We start from the raw sequence: 21,265 nt of genomic DNA on the forward strand, positions 1-21,265 counted from the left end.
CAACAAAAACTTAGTTAAACACATTGACTTATATGTAAAACGTACTAGACCAGTGCCCTGTTTATCAAAAGCTTGTAACTTGTAATACAAGTGGAAGTCCCTTTTTGACAGCTTTTGTTAGAAAGGGACTTAATTTTGATAAACAGGGCACAGCTATCGAGAACAAATTGTGTCCGCCATTTTCGGCGTTTGACGTCTGTCACTAAGGTGAAGAATAAGCGTATGCCAGAGGCGAAACTGTTATGACAACTGATCATATTCTGCCTACGTACAGGGTTATTTTTTAATGACCTGCAATATTATACGACTTGAATATGTAGGTGATACCGAGCAACTTTTCTAATGGGAACAACCACTAAAACGCAAACTTGAATATAATTTACCTTTTTTTATAACTATTATATATCGCACGGGTGAAAACGAGGATTCTTTCCTAAAATATTATTTCTATCCAATATTCTAAGTACATACTTGTATCACGGACTACATTCAATTTTTTAACGATTCATCAAATTTTCTATTTGATTCTCAGTAACAATTTTGCACTTACCACCCTTAATGTAACATAAATATATTATAAAATACGTTATTATAACTAAAACCTTCAATAAATAACGAGAAAAAAAAAAGATTTCACAACTTTTGTGCAATTTACCAACAACGTATACAACCGTTTCGTAGAGGTACCAATGTGTCACGTCTGAGAAAATTAATCTTTGCGCCGAAGAAAATCGCTTCCTGCCGCGAATGTTCTAAAGGGACGTTTCGTGATAAACTAAATAATCGTAAATCAACAGTTATTCGATTGCTTTCCGGTGAAACGTTATTCCATCGCTTTTATTATATTTTCTTGTACTATTGTTACAACTTTTGAGCACGCACGAAGGCATTTTTAATTATTTTTTTTCGGTACATGTGTGGCATCTCGTTAGTGGTCGATGCCGTACTGAACGCAAAGAAGTGCATACACTTCATTGAGGTGCGGAAACATTTTGTTTGAGATGCCGGCTCTAGCTATATACCTCAATGGTTAAACAGTAAAGATATAATACAACATCCAAGAGATCAAACCAAAGAGAATATAATCAGTATGTTTCCGATTCTGTAAAAAATAGTGTAAAAATATAATTAAAATCACTCATCTCATCTAAAAGAGATAGGTATAACTGTCAAATTATATTATTATATAGCCTTTTATTTCCACATTTTTCATAACAAATTACTTAAAGATTATTCTTTTAATTTTTTGTGGTCCCTGTTAGGGTAAAAGCCTCCTCTGAGCTTTGCTATGTTACTCTATTTTGAGCGGTATCCATCCAGTCCCTTCCCGCTGCCTCCACAATGTCGTCAGCCCATCTTTTTCGTGGTTTTCCTGCCTTTCTCTTTCCTGTGGGGCCTGGCCATCTGGTTACATGGAGAGTCCAGCTCTTGTCTCGGTATCTCACCAACTGTCAAATAAAGGTTCAAAACTTACCCGAGTTACTAGGACCAGCGATGGCTTCTACTTGAGGTAGTGAATAAACTTCATTGTCAGCTATCGCCAGAAGGTCAAGATTCGTGGGAATGTTCCTTTTCGAATAAAGATGACAAGGAAAATTAAGCAGTATTTCATCAGGAAGTGGATCAGCTTTTAAATTTTTTGAAGGTATGGCAGACCTTTTAAGTCGATTGTTTTTTTTATTAAAAGCTTTTTTTTCGAAATGGTCTCCGCATACAAATTTTAATGCATGTAACTTTTCTATGGGAAGATATACCAGGTCTTCATTCCCAATGAATTTGACCCACTGCTTGCACCTGAAAACATACAGGAAACATTTAAATGTGTTATATAATTACAGTTTGCAAGCAAAATGTAGCGTGAAAGGGAGATTCTAAAAATGGGAAATTATGTGACTAAGTATAATAGCAAAAGGAAAACTTTCTGTAAGGAAGATATGCATCTGGGAAAATATTCAGAGAATTAATTATAGTCATATCACATGCAAGATAGAGTTAGACCAAGAAAAGTCTGCAGCGATTTTGATACCTAGCCCACGCAGTGCATGTGTTATTTTAAACGTCAAACGTCTTTGAAATTATGACGTAGAAATAAAACTTGCACCGCGTGAGTTATCAAAATCGCTGCAGACTTTTTTTGGTCAAACTCTATCAGGAAATTTCACTCATCTTACTATATTATTTACATTGATAAACAAACAAAGCTGCAGTTATCGATACTTGTAGTACATCCCTAGTTGACAATGAAAATGGATATGAAATATCTAATTTTCGATGTATTTATAGCCTGCTACACCAAAATAAGGCTAAAAGTATCTAAAGCAATACTTACCGGTCTTCATCCAACGGAAATTTCGCCATGAACTTTCTTTTTTTGGTAACATCGCGAGGGCGAGTGTAGCGATTGCCACATATTTCGCATTTAAAGGTCCTGATTTTCGGTGGCATTTACACAAAATCTATGGAGACACTATACGTTGTTACAAGAAATACGCGAGTAACACATGCAAGGCGCCATGACAAGCAACGCAATATGGCTGACAGTTGACTTGACAGCTAAATAGCAATGACGTTTTATTTTGTTTTTTTGGTTATGGTTAGGTCACTAACTTCCACACAAAACTTTTTTGTTCCTAGTTGCGTCAGCCTGGATCAAACATCCGAGCCAAAGATGGCATAGGCATACGTCAATACGTCTAGCTATAGATGGTCAAGCAAATCTTGTCAGTAGAAAAAGGCGCGAAATCCAAATTTCTATGAGACGATATCCCTTCGCGCCTACGTTTTTCAAATTTGCCGCCTTTTTTTACTGACAAGATCTGCTTGACCAATATATCTATATAGGAAATCAATCTTCATGTATTAAAAAGTGTCCCTCAAAAACATTAAATAAGCGGCGCCACTGTGCATCGCGAACCATTTTTTGACGGTCTCTTAGCCTTGTCGGTAGTGAGTAGTGACCCCGCTTATGAAGCAGGAGGTCCCGGGTTCGAATCCCGATAAAAGCATTTAGCTTTTTATTTTTGAAGTGAAAACTTCTTTAGCGGCGCTTGGCACTTTTTGAGGTGGGGAAAAAATGATAAACTCGAGACAGCGTAAGGCGATCACATGACCGTAAGGTTTAGATGGCCGCTCATTTAGATGGCATTTAAATCAATAAAGAAAAACTCAATGACATTACATGAAAAAGGTTCTAATCTTGTACGGGTTGAAATACGAGGATCTCACAGTTACATTCTAACTTTATATCACTCAAATATAATTCAATAAAGCTACATCTTGATGAAATTGCTAATAAAAGTGAACTCTAAACTGGTGAATAAAACTCAAAATATCATAACCAAATATATTTAGATGCGAGGTCTGCAAGGTAACTTTACAATTTCTATTCGCATTTGAATTTCGAATTTTAAACAAGCTCACTGACCAGCAATTCCGGAACTAAAGTTTTTCAATAGAAAGAAGGATGAGTCAATTATACATAGTGCTGCAGACATTTTGGACTAGTCATTGAGTTTTCACTTCTGTCGGCACTCCCGGAGTGCAAACCGTTTTTTTATTTATTACAAATATGTTCCTGAGTTATGGGTGTTGTCTATGTATAATGTATATAAGTTTTTATATATCAATATACAAATAAATATTGATATACATATATAGTATTGTTGTAAAAGATAGAGAACAGAAATAGTGATGAACAGCATCACTGGAGGATGCCTTCACCCTCACAGGAGGGGTTATTGCAGAATAAATTCTTCTTCTTCTTTCAATTTAAGAGCTAGGCTCTTGTCGGTGCAGCGTGATGAAGTTGTCTCCACCTTGGTCGGTCCAAAGCCAGCCCCTTAGCGTCCTGGTACGACACGGCCCCTACATGCTCCTTTACTTGGCTCATATAACTCTTCCTTGGTCTTCCCCTCCCTCTCTTTCCATTTATTTTACCTTCTATGATGTTTCTGATGAAGTGGTCGTGTCGTAGCAGGTGGCCTATCATTCTTCCTCTTCTATTTTTAATAACACTCATTAGACTTCTCTTTTCTTTCACTCTGTTTAGGACAGCTTCATTCGTAACTCTTTCAGTCCAACTTATTCCTTCCATCCTTCGCCAACACCACATCTCAAATGCTTGTAGGTATTCTTCGTCTCTCTTATTTAGCGTCCATGTCTCACATGCATATAGTGCGATGGACCATATATATGTTTTCATAAATCTCTTCCGTATGTTTAAGGATATACGAATAAATAAATTAATAAGAAAAAAATTATAATTACTTATTACATATAAACCAAGTATATTAGAAAATTGATTTGAGGAATATTAAATAGGTATTATTGTAATACTAAACCTAATGTAAATTTAAGTTTATATATTGTGTTTGTTTTACCTACGAGAAATAAAAGGTCTTTTTTGTTTTTCTCTTTATTTATTTTCCTTTTAGGCTAGGCCATTTTTAGGGTTCCTTAGCCAAATGGAAAAAAAACGGAATCCTTATGGATTCGTCATGTCTGTCTGTCTGTCTGTCTGTCCGTCCGTCCGTCCGTCCGTATGTCACAGCTTCTTTTTTCCGAAACTATAAGAACTATACTGTTGAAATTTGGTAAGTAGATGTATTCTGTGAACCGCATTAAGATTTTCACACAAAAATAGAAAAAAAAAACAATAAATTTTGGGGGTTCCCCATACTAGAACTTTGTTTTAGCGGATAGGTCTTCAAAAATGATATTGAGATTTCTAATATCATTTTGTTCTAAACTGAATAGTTTGCGCGAGAGACACTTCCAAAGTGGTAAAATGTGTGCCCCCCCCTGTAACTTCTAAAATAAGAGAATGATAAAACTAAAAAAAATATATGATGTACATTACGATGCAAACTTCCACCGAAAATTGGTTTGAACGAGATCTCCTAAGTAGTTTTTTTTTAATACGTCATAAATCGTAAACCGCAAATTTTATTATGTTACTTGATGCTACGGAACCCTTCATGGGCGAGTCCGACTCGCAATTGGCCGCTTTTACTATTAATATAGAAATAAAATATAAAAACACTTACAAAAATAACATATAACCACATTTTTATATAATTATATTATATCATCCTCTAGTCAACAAAACCATTAAATTTCATGGTTTGAGAATCAAAATAAACGCCTTCACTTAATTTCATCATCCACTAAAATAACTCCTCGTTTCTCATCCTTCTTCATCGCCTCACGTCTTTAGGCGTATCCAGATTAGTCAATTTTTCGTCAATCTGATTCCAATGCCCGATAGAATCAGGAGGTGCGGACGCAAATACCAATTTGGCTCGCCGAATTCAACCGCCGATAATGACCGATATTACCTCGGAGTAAATATCTATGGAGTAGAGACGCGCACTAATTTCTATCTGAAAAATTCTGTCGTTTTTGGCGCGGGGGACGAGGTAACGCACACAAATAATGTTAACACTAATGCATTTTTAGCATGCGTCGCTACACACGCACACGACAAAATTATCAAACACTAGCAAAAACTATATTCACACAAGTACAAGAACAAACACAGACAACCCTGTCCGTGAACGAGATGACGTCAGTTCTAAGTAAACCTAGGTAGTGCGAGGGACGCGCCGATAATATTGTCGATATAATTGACAATGAATTTTAATTTCTGATTTTATCAATTATAATAATAATACAATCTTGTAGTCTTTGTACCAGCATTTTACTAACTTATGATGATTTAGATTTTATTTCTAATAGTTTGTCAATTTGTTTAGGGCGAATCTTGCAAGCTGATATAGAATGATTTTTTATGATCAGTTCATTAGTTAATATTTTACATGTTGGTTTACTTCTGAAAGCAATGAAATATACTATCGAGCATGCAGATCTGATGACAGAGATGGAACGCGGCCATAGGATGTCATTTAAGGGATATTGAGTAGGGGATAATTAGTATATATATCGGCGGTAGATCGTAAAATCGGGCATATCGAGATATTCCTAGGCATATCATGAAACGCCACCATTTAATAATCTGCCTTTTGCATTTTTTGCCACGGCTAGTGCTGCATTCTATGTGGCATTTGGAGCAGAATGCGTAGGTACTAGGTAGGTACTAAAATCATACGCTACCCAAACACGTACTATAAGTAGGCTGTCAAGCCATTTCAATGGTTATTATTTGCTAAAATTAGGACATACTACTAACGCTACGTCTTACGTAGGCGAACAACGCGCGAACGCGGCGCGGCGCGGCGCGGCGCGGCTAAATCAATCCTTTGATGCCCATAGAAGTGTCCTACGTAAGCGATCTCGTTGCGAACGCGGCGCGGCGCGATTTGCACGCGAATGTCGGGCGGCGAGGCGCGGCGCGGCGCGGCGCGGCGCGGCGGCGGCGCGGCGAGACGCGGCACGGAAAAAACAAACCGTTGTTGCATATGGAAGTGTCCTAGGTGAGCGATTTTGACGCGATGGCGAAGCGGCGCGGCGGCGGCGCGGCGCGGCGCGGAACGGGCGCGATCAATCCATTTGATTTTTAGACGCGAATATGACGCGGCTAGAGGCGTTGCGTATATAGAATTACCGGCTATGATTTGATTAGTCGACTCCCGTTTGATTTCTTTATAGGTTTTCCTGTAATCTATAGGCACAAAACTAAAAAATATTCAAATTCGCGGAAATTGGCATAAAAGACTTAACTCCAGTAGCTTCTATGGCACTTACGACTATTCTGAGTTCGCTGTAGTAAAGATTCGGCAAAGTAATTTATGTCATTATTTCAATTTTTTTAAGCTAATTGCGAAGTTACAGCTCACAGAAAAGAGCAACTACTTTGGTTTTTAACCGCCTTAAAAAAAAGGAGGTTCTCAGTTTGACCGGTATGTATTTATGTATGTATGTTTGTCCGTGATTTTGATGCGGTTTTCAGTGGGATTGAGAGTGCGAGTGCGAGTGCGAGTGGGAGAGGGAGTGGGTCCCTGTATTACGTGCGCGCAGCAAGATCAATCGATCGTCATAATGAGACAAAAATAAATAAAACGAAATAAAAAAGTAAAAATATAAATAAATCAATTAAAAAAAAACAAACATAAAAGCAAAATAACTTAATATAATTTCTTTAAAAAACCGGCCAAGTGCGAGTCAGACTCGCGTTTCTAGGGTTCCGTACATAATTCCGACTCCCGCTTGACTTCACATTTCTAATAGGTTTTCCTGTCATCTATAGGTAAAGAACTATTTTGTACTTATATTTTTTTTTCAAAATTTTAGACCCAGTAGTTTTGGAGATAAATGGTCATTTTTTGGCTATTTTCTTAAATAACTTCGAACCTATGTATTTTAAAATTATAAAAAAAACATGTCCATCTTTAAGTTACTAATGTACATATGTGTACCAAATTTCAACTTAATTGGTCCAGTAGTTTCCGAGAAAATAGGCTGTGACAGACGGACAGACAGACAGACGCACGAGTGATCCTATAAGGAGTATAAGGGTTCCGTTGTTTCCTTTTGAGGTCCTTCCAACCCACTGAAAAGCACAAAATATTTTTTTATATACCAGACCCCACCCCTATAGGTCCTTGTCCAGTCCCTATCCCGTCGTAAAGCCAATTTCTGCCAAAACGTAATTAATCCATACTATCCATACTATATTAATACTAATATTATAAATATATATAATATTATAAAGGCGAAAGTGTGTCTGTCTGTCTGTTACCTCTTCACGCTTAAGCCGCTGAACCGATTTAGTTGAAATTTGGTATAGGGATAGTTTGAGTCCCGGGGAAGTACATAGGATAGTTTTTATGTCGGTAATCATCCCTGAAGAGAGTGCAAGGGGGGGGGGTGGAATTGAAAGAGTTAATGAATTGCCTAATAATTGAAGCAAGCAATGCGCGAATTGAATCATTGCTATTAGAATTATCCAGGCGCCATACCTACTTTAGCTGCTGTCACTAATTCCACGCAGACGAAGTCGCGGGCAAAAGCTAGTAATATTATAAATGCGAAAGTGTGTCCGTCTGTCTGTCTGTCTGTTACCTCTTCACGCTTAAACCGCTGAACCGATTTTCATGAAATTTGGTATAGAGATAGTTTGAGTCCCGGGGAAGGACATAGGGTAGTTTTTATCCCAGAAATCCCTCTTTAAAGGGGTGAAAAAGGGGGTGGAAGTTTGTATGGGGAATCAACAACCTTTTCTTCAACAATTCAACTTCTACTTCTCTAACTTCAACTTCTCCAACTCGAACTTCTCCAATCTTTTCAACGTCGTCAACTTCAACTTCTTCAACTTCTTCAACCTTTTCAACTTCAACTTTAACTTCTCCTACTTCAACTTCTCTAACTTCAACTTCTCCTACTTCTTTCACTTCTTCAACTTCATCAACTTCTCTAACTTCAACTTCTACTTCTTCAACTTCTTCAACCTTTTCAACGTTTTCAACTTTAACTTCTCCTACTTATTCAACTACTTCAACCTTTTCAACTTCAACTTCAACTTCTCCTACTTCTTCAACTATTTCAACTTCTACTTCTCCTACTTCAACTTCAACTTCTCCAACCTTTTCAACTTCTACTTCTCTAACTTCAACTCCTACTTCTTCAACTCGTCCTTCAACTTCTCCTTCTTCAACTTCTCTAACTTCATATTCTCCAACTCGAACTTCTTCAACTTCTCTAACTTCATATTCTCCAACTCGAACTTCTTCAACTTCTCCAACTTCTTCATTTTCTACTTCTATAACTTCAACATCTCCTACTTCTTGAACTTCAACTTCTCCAACCTTTTCAACTTCTTCAACTTCTCCAACCTTTTCAACTTCTTCAACTTCAACTTCTTCAAATTCGACTACTCCAACCTTTTCAACTTCAACTTCTCCAACTTCCTCAAATTCAACTTCAACTTCTCCAACTCTAACTCTTCCACTTTTGCACCTTCTTCAACTTCTCCAACTTTTTTTAACTTCTTCAACTTTTTCAACTTATTTATCTTCCTACTTCTTCAATTCATCCAACTTCTTCAAATTCTCCAACTTTTTCAACTTCTTCAACTTCGACTTCTCCAACATCTTTAACTTCAACTTCTCCAACTTCTTCAACTTCAACTTCTCCCACTTCTTCAACTTCAACATCTCCTACTTCTTCAACTTCAACTTCTCCAACCTTTTCAACTTCTTCAACTTCTTCAAATTCAACTTTAACTTCTCTAACTCGAACTTAGTCAACTTTTTCAACTTCTCAAACTTCTTCAACTTCTCCAACTTAAAATTGTCCAACTTCAACTTCTCAAACTTCAACTTCAACTTCTCCAACCTTTTCAATTTCTTCAACTTCTCTAACTTCAACTTCTACTTCTTCAACTTCAACTTCTTCAACTTCGACTTCTCCAACTTCTTTAACTTCAACTTCTTCCACTTCTTCAACTTCATCATCTCCTACTTCAACTTCAACTTCTCCAACCTTTCAACTTCTTCAAATTCTCCAACCTTTTCAACTTCTTCAACTTCAACTTCTTCAAATTCAACTTCAACTTCTCCAACTTCCTCAACCTCTCCAACTTCAACTTCTCCAACCTTTTCAATTTCTTCAACTTCTCTAACTTCAACTTCTCCTACTTCTTCAACTTCAACTTCGACTTCTCCAACTTCTTCTACTTCAACTTCTCCAACCTTTTCAATTTCTTCAACTTCTCTAACTTCAACTTCTACTTCTTCAACATCAACTTCTTCAACTTCGACTTCTCCAACTTCTTTAACTTCAACTTCTTCAACTTCAACTTCTCCCACTTCTTCAACTTCAACATCTACTTCTTGCAGTTATCCAACCTTTTCAACTTCTTCAACTTCAAATTCAACTTCTCCGACTTCTTCAACTTCTCCAACTTCAACTTCTCCAACCTTTTTAATTTCTTCAACTTCTCTAACTTCAACTTTTTCTACTTCTTCAACTTCAACTTCGACTTCTCCAACTTCTTCTACTTCAACTTCTCCAACCTTTTCAATTTCTTCAACTTCTCTAACTGCAACTTCTACTTCTTCAACATCAACTTCTTCAACTTCGACTTCGCCAACTTCCTTAACTTCAACTTCAACTTCTCCCACTTCTTCAACTTCAACATCTACTTCTTCTAGTTATCCAATCTTTTCAACTTCAACTTCTCCAAAATCTTCAAATTCAACTTCAACTTCTCCAACTCGAACTGCTTCAACTTTTTCAACTCCTCCAACTTATCCTACTTCTTCATCTTCAACTTCGACTTCTCCAACTTTTTTAACTTCAACTTCTTCAACTTCAACTTCTCCCACTTCTTCAACTTCAACATCTTCTACTTCTTCAACTTCAACTTCTCCAACCTTTCAACTTCTTCAAGTTCTCCAACCTTTTCAACTTCTTCAACTTCAACTTCTCCAACTTCTTCAAATTCAACTTCAACTTCTCCAACTCTAACTGCTTTAACTTTTTCAACTTCTCCAACTTCTTCAACTTCTCCAACTTCAACTTCTCCAACCTTTTCAATTTCTTTAACTTCTCTAACTTCAACTTCTCCTACTTCAACTTCAACTTCGACTTCTCCAACTTCTTCTACTTTAACTTCTCCAACCTTTTCAATTTCTTCAACTTCTCTAACTTCAACTTCTCCTACTTCTTCAACTTCAACTTCTTCAACTTCGACTTCTCCAATTTCTTTAGGTTTGTACGATATGGCTGGTGTTCGCTAGGCATCATGACCATCTGTATATTATTCATTATGTTTATATCGATTTTACCGATATTGGTTTTTATGGTGTCCCATCACTAATATTGGTACGGTGATACCAGAGTAATAAATTAAAAGTGCCTATTTATGGAAAGTGACAGCCGTAAATACCTTAAATTAATAAAATATATGACATGTTAAATAAAAATATATAGCTGGTCAAGCAAATCTTGTTAGTAAAAAAGGCGCGAAATTCAAATTTTCTATGGGACGATATCCCTTCCCGCCTACATTTTTCAAATTTGCCGCCTTTTTCTACTGACAAGATCTGCTTGACCAGCTATATGTAGAAACTAAAGGAAAAATTAATTTAAAAAAAAGAGTCTATCGGTAATTTTACGTTATTTAGGGGTTGTGCACAAATCACGCGAGATGTTTTCGACTACTTTTTGATCCCCCGTCCCCCTTTTCTTTATTCTTATAGATCTATTTATTTGATTAAATAGATTAGGTTGATATGAAACTAAGGTGTTATATAAAAATAATGTGTTACATAAATTATATGTGACGTCCCACGGGTAAAGGTACCTTATGGGGGTTGGCGCTTACGCTATTATTAACACCGCTCCAATATTATTGCGGCGACATGCGACGTAAGCGCCGGCCGCCATAAGGTACCTTTTTCCATGGAACGTCACATATAACAAAAAGCAACGCAAATAGGGCATATTACTGCAATGTTCTGCCGCCAGAGTGTAGCACTAAGCTAGCTAGTAAATTTTCTCTTTTCTCTTTATCGCTCAAATATGCAATAGTGATAGAGAGGTTAGATAACGAAATTTAAATTTTCTTGTTCCGCGGCGGACCCCCAGATTGTGATGGATTGTGGTAGTCGCGCCCCCTACGCAGAGTTTCGCATAATATTTCCTATTAGAAATTCTACTCATACCTAATTAATATTTAGAAAGTCTTCTTTAGAATTACCCTAAAATAGATCTAATATCATATCACTGGTATCACTGTCAGATTGACAATGTTTTTTAGTTATTTGCAAAGTTAATGCACTATTTGATAATATTTAGATGTAATAGTACTTACATATGATAAAAAACGTGTTCTTTTTGTAGACTAGATGTTTCCGATCTCATTTTGCACGAGAAAACGCTGCAATTCGGCATTTTCGGCTCCTATCATTCCGCTTAGACTGACGTTTGCTGAATGGCGTATGACGTGTGGCAACCAAAGAGCATATAATCACTACGTTTTGGCAACTAGTTTTATATAACCTCCTTGACCGGCGGCCGCGATCTTTTTGCAGAGGGGAACGCCTGTTACCCCGGCTACACACGTAACTATAAATCGTAGCGATTAAACTGTGCAGTCCGAACTGCGCAGTTTTATCTACCGTGTGTATGACAAATCGTTGTCGATTATCGTAACGATTTGTCATACACACGGTAGATAAAACTGCGCAGTTCGGACTGCACAGTTTAATCGCTACGATTTATCGTTACGTATGTAGCCGGCATTAATGGCCGCTCCATAGATATTTACTCCGAGGATATTACCGATAAAATGAGGTGTGGACGCAAGAATACCAATTTGTGATGCCAGTATTTTCGTTCTGGGGCATTTTTTCAATTTAGACGGCTCTAATATCACCATAAATCTAAAATTGGAGATTGACGCTAATTTCATTTCTGAATAAATCGACTGATTTGATAAATCCCGTCTGGATACCACTTTTCTTTTAAACTAAGTGGTCGCACCGCACCGCGACCTTGGTGCGTCGCACCCATAAGCGAGAGCGTGAAAGAGATTATCTGTTTCTTGCTCTCAATTATGGGTGCGACGCACCAAGGTCGCGGTGCGGTGCGATAGTGTGTTACCACTTTTAAGAAAGTAGAGGATTGGAATCCATATGCAGAACAGCTGATTTTGCTGAGGTAAGTATTTATTTAGCCTAAGCGCGCACCACGATTTTAGTTTTTGCGACACGATTTTAGAATCGCGCTGTAATATATCGCAGAAAATTCACTGCGCGCACTGCGATGAAAAAGTCGCGGTTTGTTCATTCTCAACATGGATTTCGTACCAGTCGTTTGTCATGAAACGTTGTCTTTAATATGTGATCGCTGTATGATTTTGAGTATTTATACCACAAAGGTGATCTCCTTCTATTTCCATAATTAAATGGTCAACATCTAGCGTCTTCAGCAGCAGGTTCCGACATGTTGACGCTTGGAGAGCGATATGCCGACTGAGGTCCGGGTGCGATTTTATTATCGCAGTGCGCGCGGGGCCATACAACTCCGTATGCCGCAATTCACTTTGCGACAATCGCGTCGCGAGCAGTCGCGGAAAAATGTGACAAATCACGATTTTAAAATCGCTGCGATTTTTTTGTCGCATATGCGTGCACTGCCATATAAACACATACGTTACATTTCTGCGACTAAATTATCGCGCGACAAAAAGTCGTGGTGCGCGCTTGGCCTTAATGTTTGTACAGAAGGAAGGGGTAAAATATTTCTTTTACGTATAAATTCATACGGTGCGGCGCACGTATCGATAGTGTGTAAGGTGGTCGCCGTACGTGCGTTAAGGATGCAGCTATAAGTTGCAGCGTGGAAGAGATATTTTAACCGCACCAAGGTCGCAGCGCGGTGCGGTAGTCTGTTACGGCTTTAAAGGCCGTAACACACTATCGCACCGCACCAAGATCATTGTGCGACGCACCGATAAGAGCGAGAAAGAGATATCGCTTTCTCGCTCTTACTTATTGGTGCGTCGCACAATGACCTTGGTGCGGTGCGATAGCAGGGGTGCGAAACTCCTGACTTCGGTCAAACTCGGCTCCGCTCGGCTCAGCATTGCTCCGAGCAATTATTAGGGTTGGCCATGAACTTATAAGATGGACTGCACTGTCACTTTTTTTGCCATACTAAATTGAACTTTATCACCGAGGCAGAAAGACTTTATTTATTTATTTATTTAAACTTTATTGCACAGTAAAAATTGTACAAAAGGCGAACTTAATGCCAGAAGGCATTCTCTACCAGTTAACCCTCGGGCCAAACAGAGAACAAGTCGTAATAGGTGCAAGAAAAATTAAAAGTACGAAAAATTTAATATTAAGCATAAATTTTATGTTGAACAACATACTATTTCAAATATACATACTGCTATAATATATTTACTTACTTATACATACATAAAATACTAATATACATATGTGTACATATAATACACAATATATCTAATTATATACCTGCTTTCAGATTTTTATGAGATTTACTTAACTAAGAGACTTTTCTAAAAGATGTCTGCGCAACTTGTATTTAAACAGAGTTTTAGTCTGACTTAGCCTTATCTTGAGAGGGAGGGAATTCCAAAGACGAATCGCATACATGGTGAAGGAGTTGGTCATGGATCCGGAGCGAACAGCCAGAACTGACAGAGTTAGTTTTCGGGAGGAACGTAGCTCACGGCCTGGCTGTGCGGTAATAAACTGGAATTTAGACCGCAGGTACTCCGGTATCACTGGGTCGTTTAATATACTGTAGAGCATACACTGCATACACAGCACCCTGAGGCACCTGCGTTCCCGTACACGAAGCCAATTAAGTTTCCGTCGAAAGGCAGAGACATGGTCGTACTTGCGGAGGCCGAAGATAAATCTAATACAGCTGTTTAAAAGTCTATCCAGTCTGTCTAAGAGTCCTTGTGAAAGGTTGGTAAGGCACACATCACTATAATCTATGACTGGAAGCACAAGAGCCTGAATGAGTAAAGTTTTAGTACTGGCCGGCAGGAAATGTTTAAACCTGTACAATGCTCTCAGGGTATTTGTAACTCTGCGACACACGTCAGAAACCTGTGGCTCCCAAGTTAGGCCCCGATCCATAATCAACCCCAGGTTTCTCACTTGGGATGATAGTGGTATTGCGGTGCCCTCAAAGAGAATCGGTCTTACATGTGCGAAGTCAGAGAGTGAGACTGAACGTGGGCTCCCAAGAACGATAGCCTGACACTTAGACGGGTTGACAGCGATCCCGAAATCATTAGACCAGGATGCTATGCTAGAAAGATCGTTATTTAGGCGCAATACAGCCTCGTCTATATCATCGATCTTGACTTGAGTGTACAATTGCAAGTCATCAGCGTACAGGTGATATGAGCAATTTATGAAGGGGGTAATTAAATTAACAAAAATAGAGAAAAGCAGTGGAGAGAGTATACCGCCCTGTGGAACACCGGAAGAAAGATCGCACCAATTAGATAGTGTCCGATTGTCTCGGGTGGCCTGTCGACGACCGCAAAGGTAGGACGCAAACCACTCGGCCGCTGATGATGAAATATTGAGATGGTCTAGAGCGGCAAGGAGAAGCTCATGATTTACGGCATTAAACGCGTTCAAAAAATCTATTAAAACGAGAACAGTGACAAGGGATTCCTCTATGCCCAGCCGCACATCTTCAAGAACCTTAAGTAAAGCGGTAGTTGTACTATGCCCTGAACGAAAGCCTGACTGAAATGGCGAAAGAATATGGTTATTGGAGATGTGAGTGGACAGTTGCTTGTGCACTATGGCTTCCAGGACCTTAGACAAAAACGGGAGAATTGAAATTGGGCGAAATTCTTTGAGTAATGAAGGGTTGGGTACTTTTGGGAAAGGGATTACGAAAGCACTACGCCACAATGAAGGAAAAACACCTGTAAGCATGGAAAGATTGACTACATGCGTTATAATAGGCACAATGCATTCAAGGATGCGCAATATCATGATCCTGCTTAGCTCGTCATGCCCGATTGCATTTGATTTAACAGAATTAATTATTTTACGAATTTCATCATCAGAGGCCGGTGTGAAAGTGAACGTAGAACGAGAGGAGGAAGGTAGGGCACGGAGGTACGAGATACTTTTAGATGTAGTGGCAGGGTCTAGCGAAAAAGATTGTGTGCATGTTTAAATCGTTTAAAGAAAATGATGAGAAATTGTTAAAATTAGTTGACGATTTCCCTATGCCAATAGTTTTAAGAAATTTCCAGGTGTCCGCTGGTGAATATGAAACAACATTTTTGTGAATATGACTACGCTTAGCGTCCCTAATAATCTTGTTGCATCGATTTCTGGCAATTTTAAAAGCATCCCAGTTATCATCACAGCGGTGGCGTTTATATTTACGAAACGCACGATCTCGCTTCGTCAACGCAATACGCACCGCGTGGGTAATCCTGGGCGCAGGCGGACGCTTTAGTTTCACATCACGAACGGGCGCGTGAGTGTCAAACAGTTTTAAGACCGCTGTGTTAAGTGCAACTACCGCCTCGTCAACAGTTGACGCCGTAAGTGTGGGTACCTAGTCAATCGCGCGCGCGTCTCTCATAAGCGCGTCAGTGTCCAACCGTGCAAAGCTGCGAAATTTAACACTGATTGCTTGTGGTCTAGGAGGTCGTACTCTATAGCAAACATAAACAAGGTCATGCCGAGAAAAACCTGGGACTAATAACTGTCCCACTTTATTCACATGGTCAACGGATGACGTAAGAATAAGGTCCAACCAGGAGTCCGACGTGTCGAGGTTACGGTGTGTTGGTTTTAACGGAAGAACAGAGAGTGCCGCAGACTCGATTATGGACAGCAAATTCCGTGATCTGAGACTATTTTTTAAAAGATCTGTGTTAAAATCACCCATGATTATGTGATGTGTACCTTCCGATGCAAAAGAGACGAGCAACGACTCCAAGGTTGTGAAATAATCGACCGTAGGTGGGCAATAGACGACCCCAAGTACGACTTTTGTGCCATTGACAAGTTGACATTAGCTTCTATCACCAAATACTCCATGTCGTTAGAAAATTGAGACGGAGAGGGGTCTAAAATACTAAAAGGGATATCGCTACGAAGGTAGATGGCGACACCGCCGCCGCCTTTGCCTGTGCGGTCATTTCGTAACAGTATATAGCCAGGGAGCCCATACGAGGTAGATGCGAGATTAGGTTTTTCAGGTAGTTAGGACTTTCGTACCAGACTAGAGAAAACGGTCCACTTGAGATAGCAAAGGTGGGTCGCGGTGTCTCACTCGCACATGTTGCCAATGTTAAAAATATACCATTGTGGCAGTATTTATATCAATATACTACCACAGAATAATTAATAGTACTACCTAGACATGTGCGCCGCGCCGCCGCGCCGCCGCGCCGCCGCCGCCGACGATTTTTCCACGCCGCCGCCGCCGCCGATAAATTTGACCGGCGTATAATCGGCGTGGGAAATTTTGATACCTAACATATCTTATTGCCTTTTGCGTAGTGAGTAGATAGTATCAGACATATAATTTGAAGATCCTTATGCTTTTTCGCTTATTATTTGCCAGTGAACCAAATTAGCATGATTTTTGTCGTTGCGGTGTTAGCTGTGATAACGATTTAGCGTTAATTTAAACAAGATCTAGTTTCTGGATCACAGGTTATTATTTGATATTTTATCGCACAGCTTTTTTTGTAGAACGCATTTTGTTTTAGTCTCTTGATTGTCAATTTAATCAGTGAACTAAAGTCAAGAAAATTGCAGGTATGCATATCCTAGGACATAAAAATGCTATTTTCTTCTTAGAATCTCCAGCCAGCATTCACTACGATTATAATTGCGTATTTTATGATATCTCGTGTGATGCTGGTGACACGCATAAGGGTCATCATATGATAGATATGGTTTGATTTATTTATCATATAATATACAATTTCATTTAATTTTAAAACAATCAACACGCAATCAATTCTTAGTCATTTTATCGTGATTATCGGCTTCTTTACTTAACAATATATATTTCAATCAAAATTATAAAAGTCAGGTTAAGCAATTACACTTATAGGAACTTAAATCACCAAGGGTCATCACTAAGCTACCAGTAAAGAAAACAAAGTAGACCTTAATATTCCATAAAACTCTTTTATGAAATACAATGTATTATCTCATAAAAAGTTTTTCAAGCGATTTTAAGTTAGGTGGCTCGTCTATCAAATCTTTGGGTAGTCGCTCGCAGTATGTAGGTCTGAAGACACGCGGGTTTTCACCTGCAAGTGCCATGCGACACAGGACACTTCAAAGACATTCTGTTGAGCGAATCAACCTGGCGTTTACTTTCGAAAACGACGACATCTTTATTCTAAGGTTAGTAAGAAATGGTTGCCAAATGCCAAGTGACGTGATGGGATATAATTTTCGACAATAATTTAGAAAACACTCATATTATGTTTTGGATAGCCTAGTAAATACTCAGAAAGCTTTAATGTAGAGTTTCTACAGCCACATTCTCATGCAATATCAAAAATTATGCCACGCCGATTTCACGCCGATCACGCCGCCGCCGCCGATCAAAAAATCATCGGACGCCGCCGCCGATGATTTTGCCATCGGCGCACATCTCTAGTACTACCGTACAGAAAGGAAACTTCCTACAAAAACGAAGTTTGACAGCGGTTCAGGGTCGAATCATGCTGTCCTTTTCTAATATATGGCACTATCCCTTTCGGCTATTTAGGGTTGTCAAAAATCAAGTGATTATCTTATCTGTGGTCGTGCACGCAAAAGGAAGTCAAGTGGTGCCAACCCACTGAAATATGAAACCTATGGAAGTGAAACGTCAACGAATAATGCGTGCCACTGTGACGTCATCTTAGAACTAAACATGGCGGTTTTAGTGCTGCCCAGAAGATTTTTACTGTTACTAGGTTTTATCGATACATCGATACCTTTTTAACGTTCTCGGCTCATTTTATTTAAAATACTAAGTATGTATTATTTGTGGAGTTTATGTTTTAATAGGAAGTAAGTAAATAAATAAAAATTCTTTATTAGTATATTGTTATGTGAAAAGATACTTTGATTTAGTAAGATGTGTGGAGTCTAGGACAATTTCGTGCTTCAAATTTGACAGGTAAACGAGATGACGCTGTACTACTCAATACATATTGCGATTTTTGCGGTAACACTGATTTTCAAAAGTTGACGTTTGACAACTTAGTGACCGCAAAACACATGGCGCAGTACAGCGCCATCTGTTTTGGATGTCAGAATAAGTGTACGTGTTTTTCTTGGACTTTACCTCTCTATTACAATCAATTTTGTTGTGTTGCTAACCCTGAAGTCTGTAACACACTACCGCACTGCACCTCGACCTTGGTGCGCCGTATCTATAAGTGAGAGCGATACAAAATTCAAGCTTATTAAGCGACGGGTGAAAAAAAACAAAACACCTTCAGAACATTTTTTTATTACAAAAATAAGGAATGACTTCCGCTCTTCAACTTCTTCAACATTTATTCAGCAAATAGGCCACAAGGGCATTTTTATACGTCATAATAATAACAATACATTAACCATTTTATAAATTACAACTATATGTATATTGTCTCTTAATGTCGAATTATATAAAAAAACTATAATAATGATATAAAAAAGCCCGCAGGGCAGCTTGTGGAGTAACGACCCCACGGACCCGAGTGCTCCCGAGAGTCGGTCAGGGTCTCCATCTCCAGCTCTTTTCTTTTTATGTTCATTTCTTGGTAAGCTATAAAAATGATTTAATTATTAAATTAAGATAATTTAGTTGGTTTGAAGCGGGGTAGCATGATAAAATAAGAAAATATAAATAGGCAATCATAATATATCGATATCAAAGTCGATAAATAAAGTACAACCCTAGCTGAAATGTTTACATTATTTAAGCGTAAAAATATAGTTAAATAAATCCAATCACTTCATGATCTATAACTGCACAGAAGAACCTTGCTATTTATAATGTGAAACATCCTTTAATTTCCCAGGAACATTAACAATAACCAATATTTTTCATGTAAATTATAGCGTACCTGTGTATGGTTAAAGATGGCTGATTTGGTGGTTTTCTTATGCCGCACCCTAATACACTACACACTGGCATATTCGCGACGTAATTATTCACATTTGGCTTCAATTATTTTCAATCACAAGCAAAATATTGAAAGATAATTAATAATTTTAATTTTCACCACGACTTTTTGACAGGACAAGTACCTGCTGAACTGACAGACAATGACATTTGCGTGACTAAACATGGCGGATTTTCGGCCGCATTAGGTATTTACGTATTTTCATGGAACACTTTATGTCCGTACTGAAATACTGTCACCTTTTTTTGCTAAGGGTTACAGTGCTGAGTAAAAACGAGATAGATATATATTTATGTGTGTGCCGTCAAAATGGGTGCTATTTCTATAAGCAATTGTACGTATAGAACAATATGTCTTGTCCCTATTATATAGGTCTATGTGCCAACCCTAATAATTGCTCGGAGCAATGCTGAGCCGAGCGGAGCCGTTTGACCGAAGTCAGGAGTTTCGCACCCCTGATACTACTGAAATTAAATACCTTCTTATATTATTTAAGTGCTTTATTCAGAGTAAGGTTCTGATATCTTTTAAGAAATTTGTAAATAATTATGTCAATATTATTAACTCATTTAACCAAGCATGTGCACAACAAAAAAAACATTAATTTTGGTATGATAGACATTGTAGAAACTTTGAATGTTAATTGGTATCCCTAACGTGATGACCTGATGACATGTTATCAAAACACGTGAATGCAAAATTTCTTAAAAATGGTGAATAAATGTTGCGTTAAAGGTTGTGGGAGTGAAAGAATTTCTAATGTGGAATATTGTTTCACAAGGAAGCCACAATTATTACATTTTGCGATAAAAATACAAGACAACATTGTCAAACTCATTAGGGTGACTATGATGTCGGCACGATGAGAGTCAGTGTTACACAATTATTATTACGTACTTAAGTAATTTATATAAATAGGTATGTATTTATTTCGGCATGTTTAAATTGGTAAAATGAGAGCCAATACAGAATAAATAATTGACAAAATTTAAATCCAAAGTCCTTAAACATTACAGACACATTTATGCATTGTTATAATAATAAAAAAACACATTGATAATAAAAGAAAAATAGAACTTTATCGTAATTTACTGAATTTTGGGACGATACCAGAAACGTTACTGGGAATTTACCCTCTTTGGAAAATTTACTAGGAACGGCACATCACTAGTTTCTTACATTTCACGACTCTTCTCTTTTCGCACAGAATCACAGATGGCCTAGCACCGTGAACACCGAAGTTCGCAAATTACGGGCATCTTTCTCTTTTACTCCTATAAAGGAGTAATTACAGTGACAGAACTGACAGAGAAAGATGCTCGCAATTTGCAAACTTCGGTGTCTATGCTCCAGTGACAAGCGTCCTAGTTAAAAACTACAGCAAACGGGCGTAGCGGACCCACGCGACCCTGAGGCAGTGGCAGATTTGCCCTAAGCCCGAGTAGGCCCAGGCCTAGGGCGGCCAGATATTTTGGGCGGCAGACTATATGATGGGTGCTGAGAAAGGGGCGGCTAGTGCTTGCTATGTAGGCCTTGGGACCTAAGGCGGCAAAGACTGTGATTCCCCCACTGTCCTGAGAGCCTACCCCAAACCGCTTTCGACATATTGCCTCTTTGTCGCACTTGTAAATTCGTACGTAAGTGTGACAGAGA

General features: G+C 38.4%; 1 protein-coding gene across 1 annotated transcript in view; it reads right to left on the reverse strand.

Annotated features, from left to right (window-relative positions):
• LOC134801453 (uncharacterized) overlaps nucleotides 1-2,482 on the reverse strand; it is a 130,888-nt gene extending 128,406 nt beyond the window's left edge. The window contains exons 1-2 of the mRNA XM_063774039.1: nucleotides 2,330-2,482; nucleotides 1,475-1,794 (exon numbers count right to left, since the gene is read on the reverse strand). Of these exons, the coding sequence (XP_063630109.1) occupies nucleotides 1,475-1,794; nucleotides 2,330-2,445 (436 nt within the window). The 5' untranslated portion in view covers nucleotides 2,446-2,482. The remainder of the gene's footprint in view (nucleotides 1-1,474; nucleotides 1,795-2,329) is intronic.
• Between the last annotated feature and the right edge of the window lie 18,783 nt (nucleotides 2,483-21,265).

Source organism: Cydia splendana, chromosome 22, assembly GCF_910591565.1.
Source record: "Cydia splendana chromosome 22, ilCydSple1.2, whole genome shotgun sequence".
Classification (NCBI taxonomy): domain Eukaryota; kingdom Metazoa; phylum Arthropoda; class Insecta; order Lepidoptera; family Tortricidae; genus Cydia; species Cydia splendana.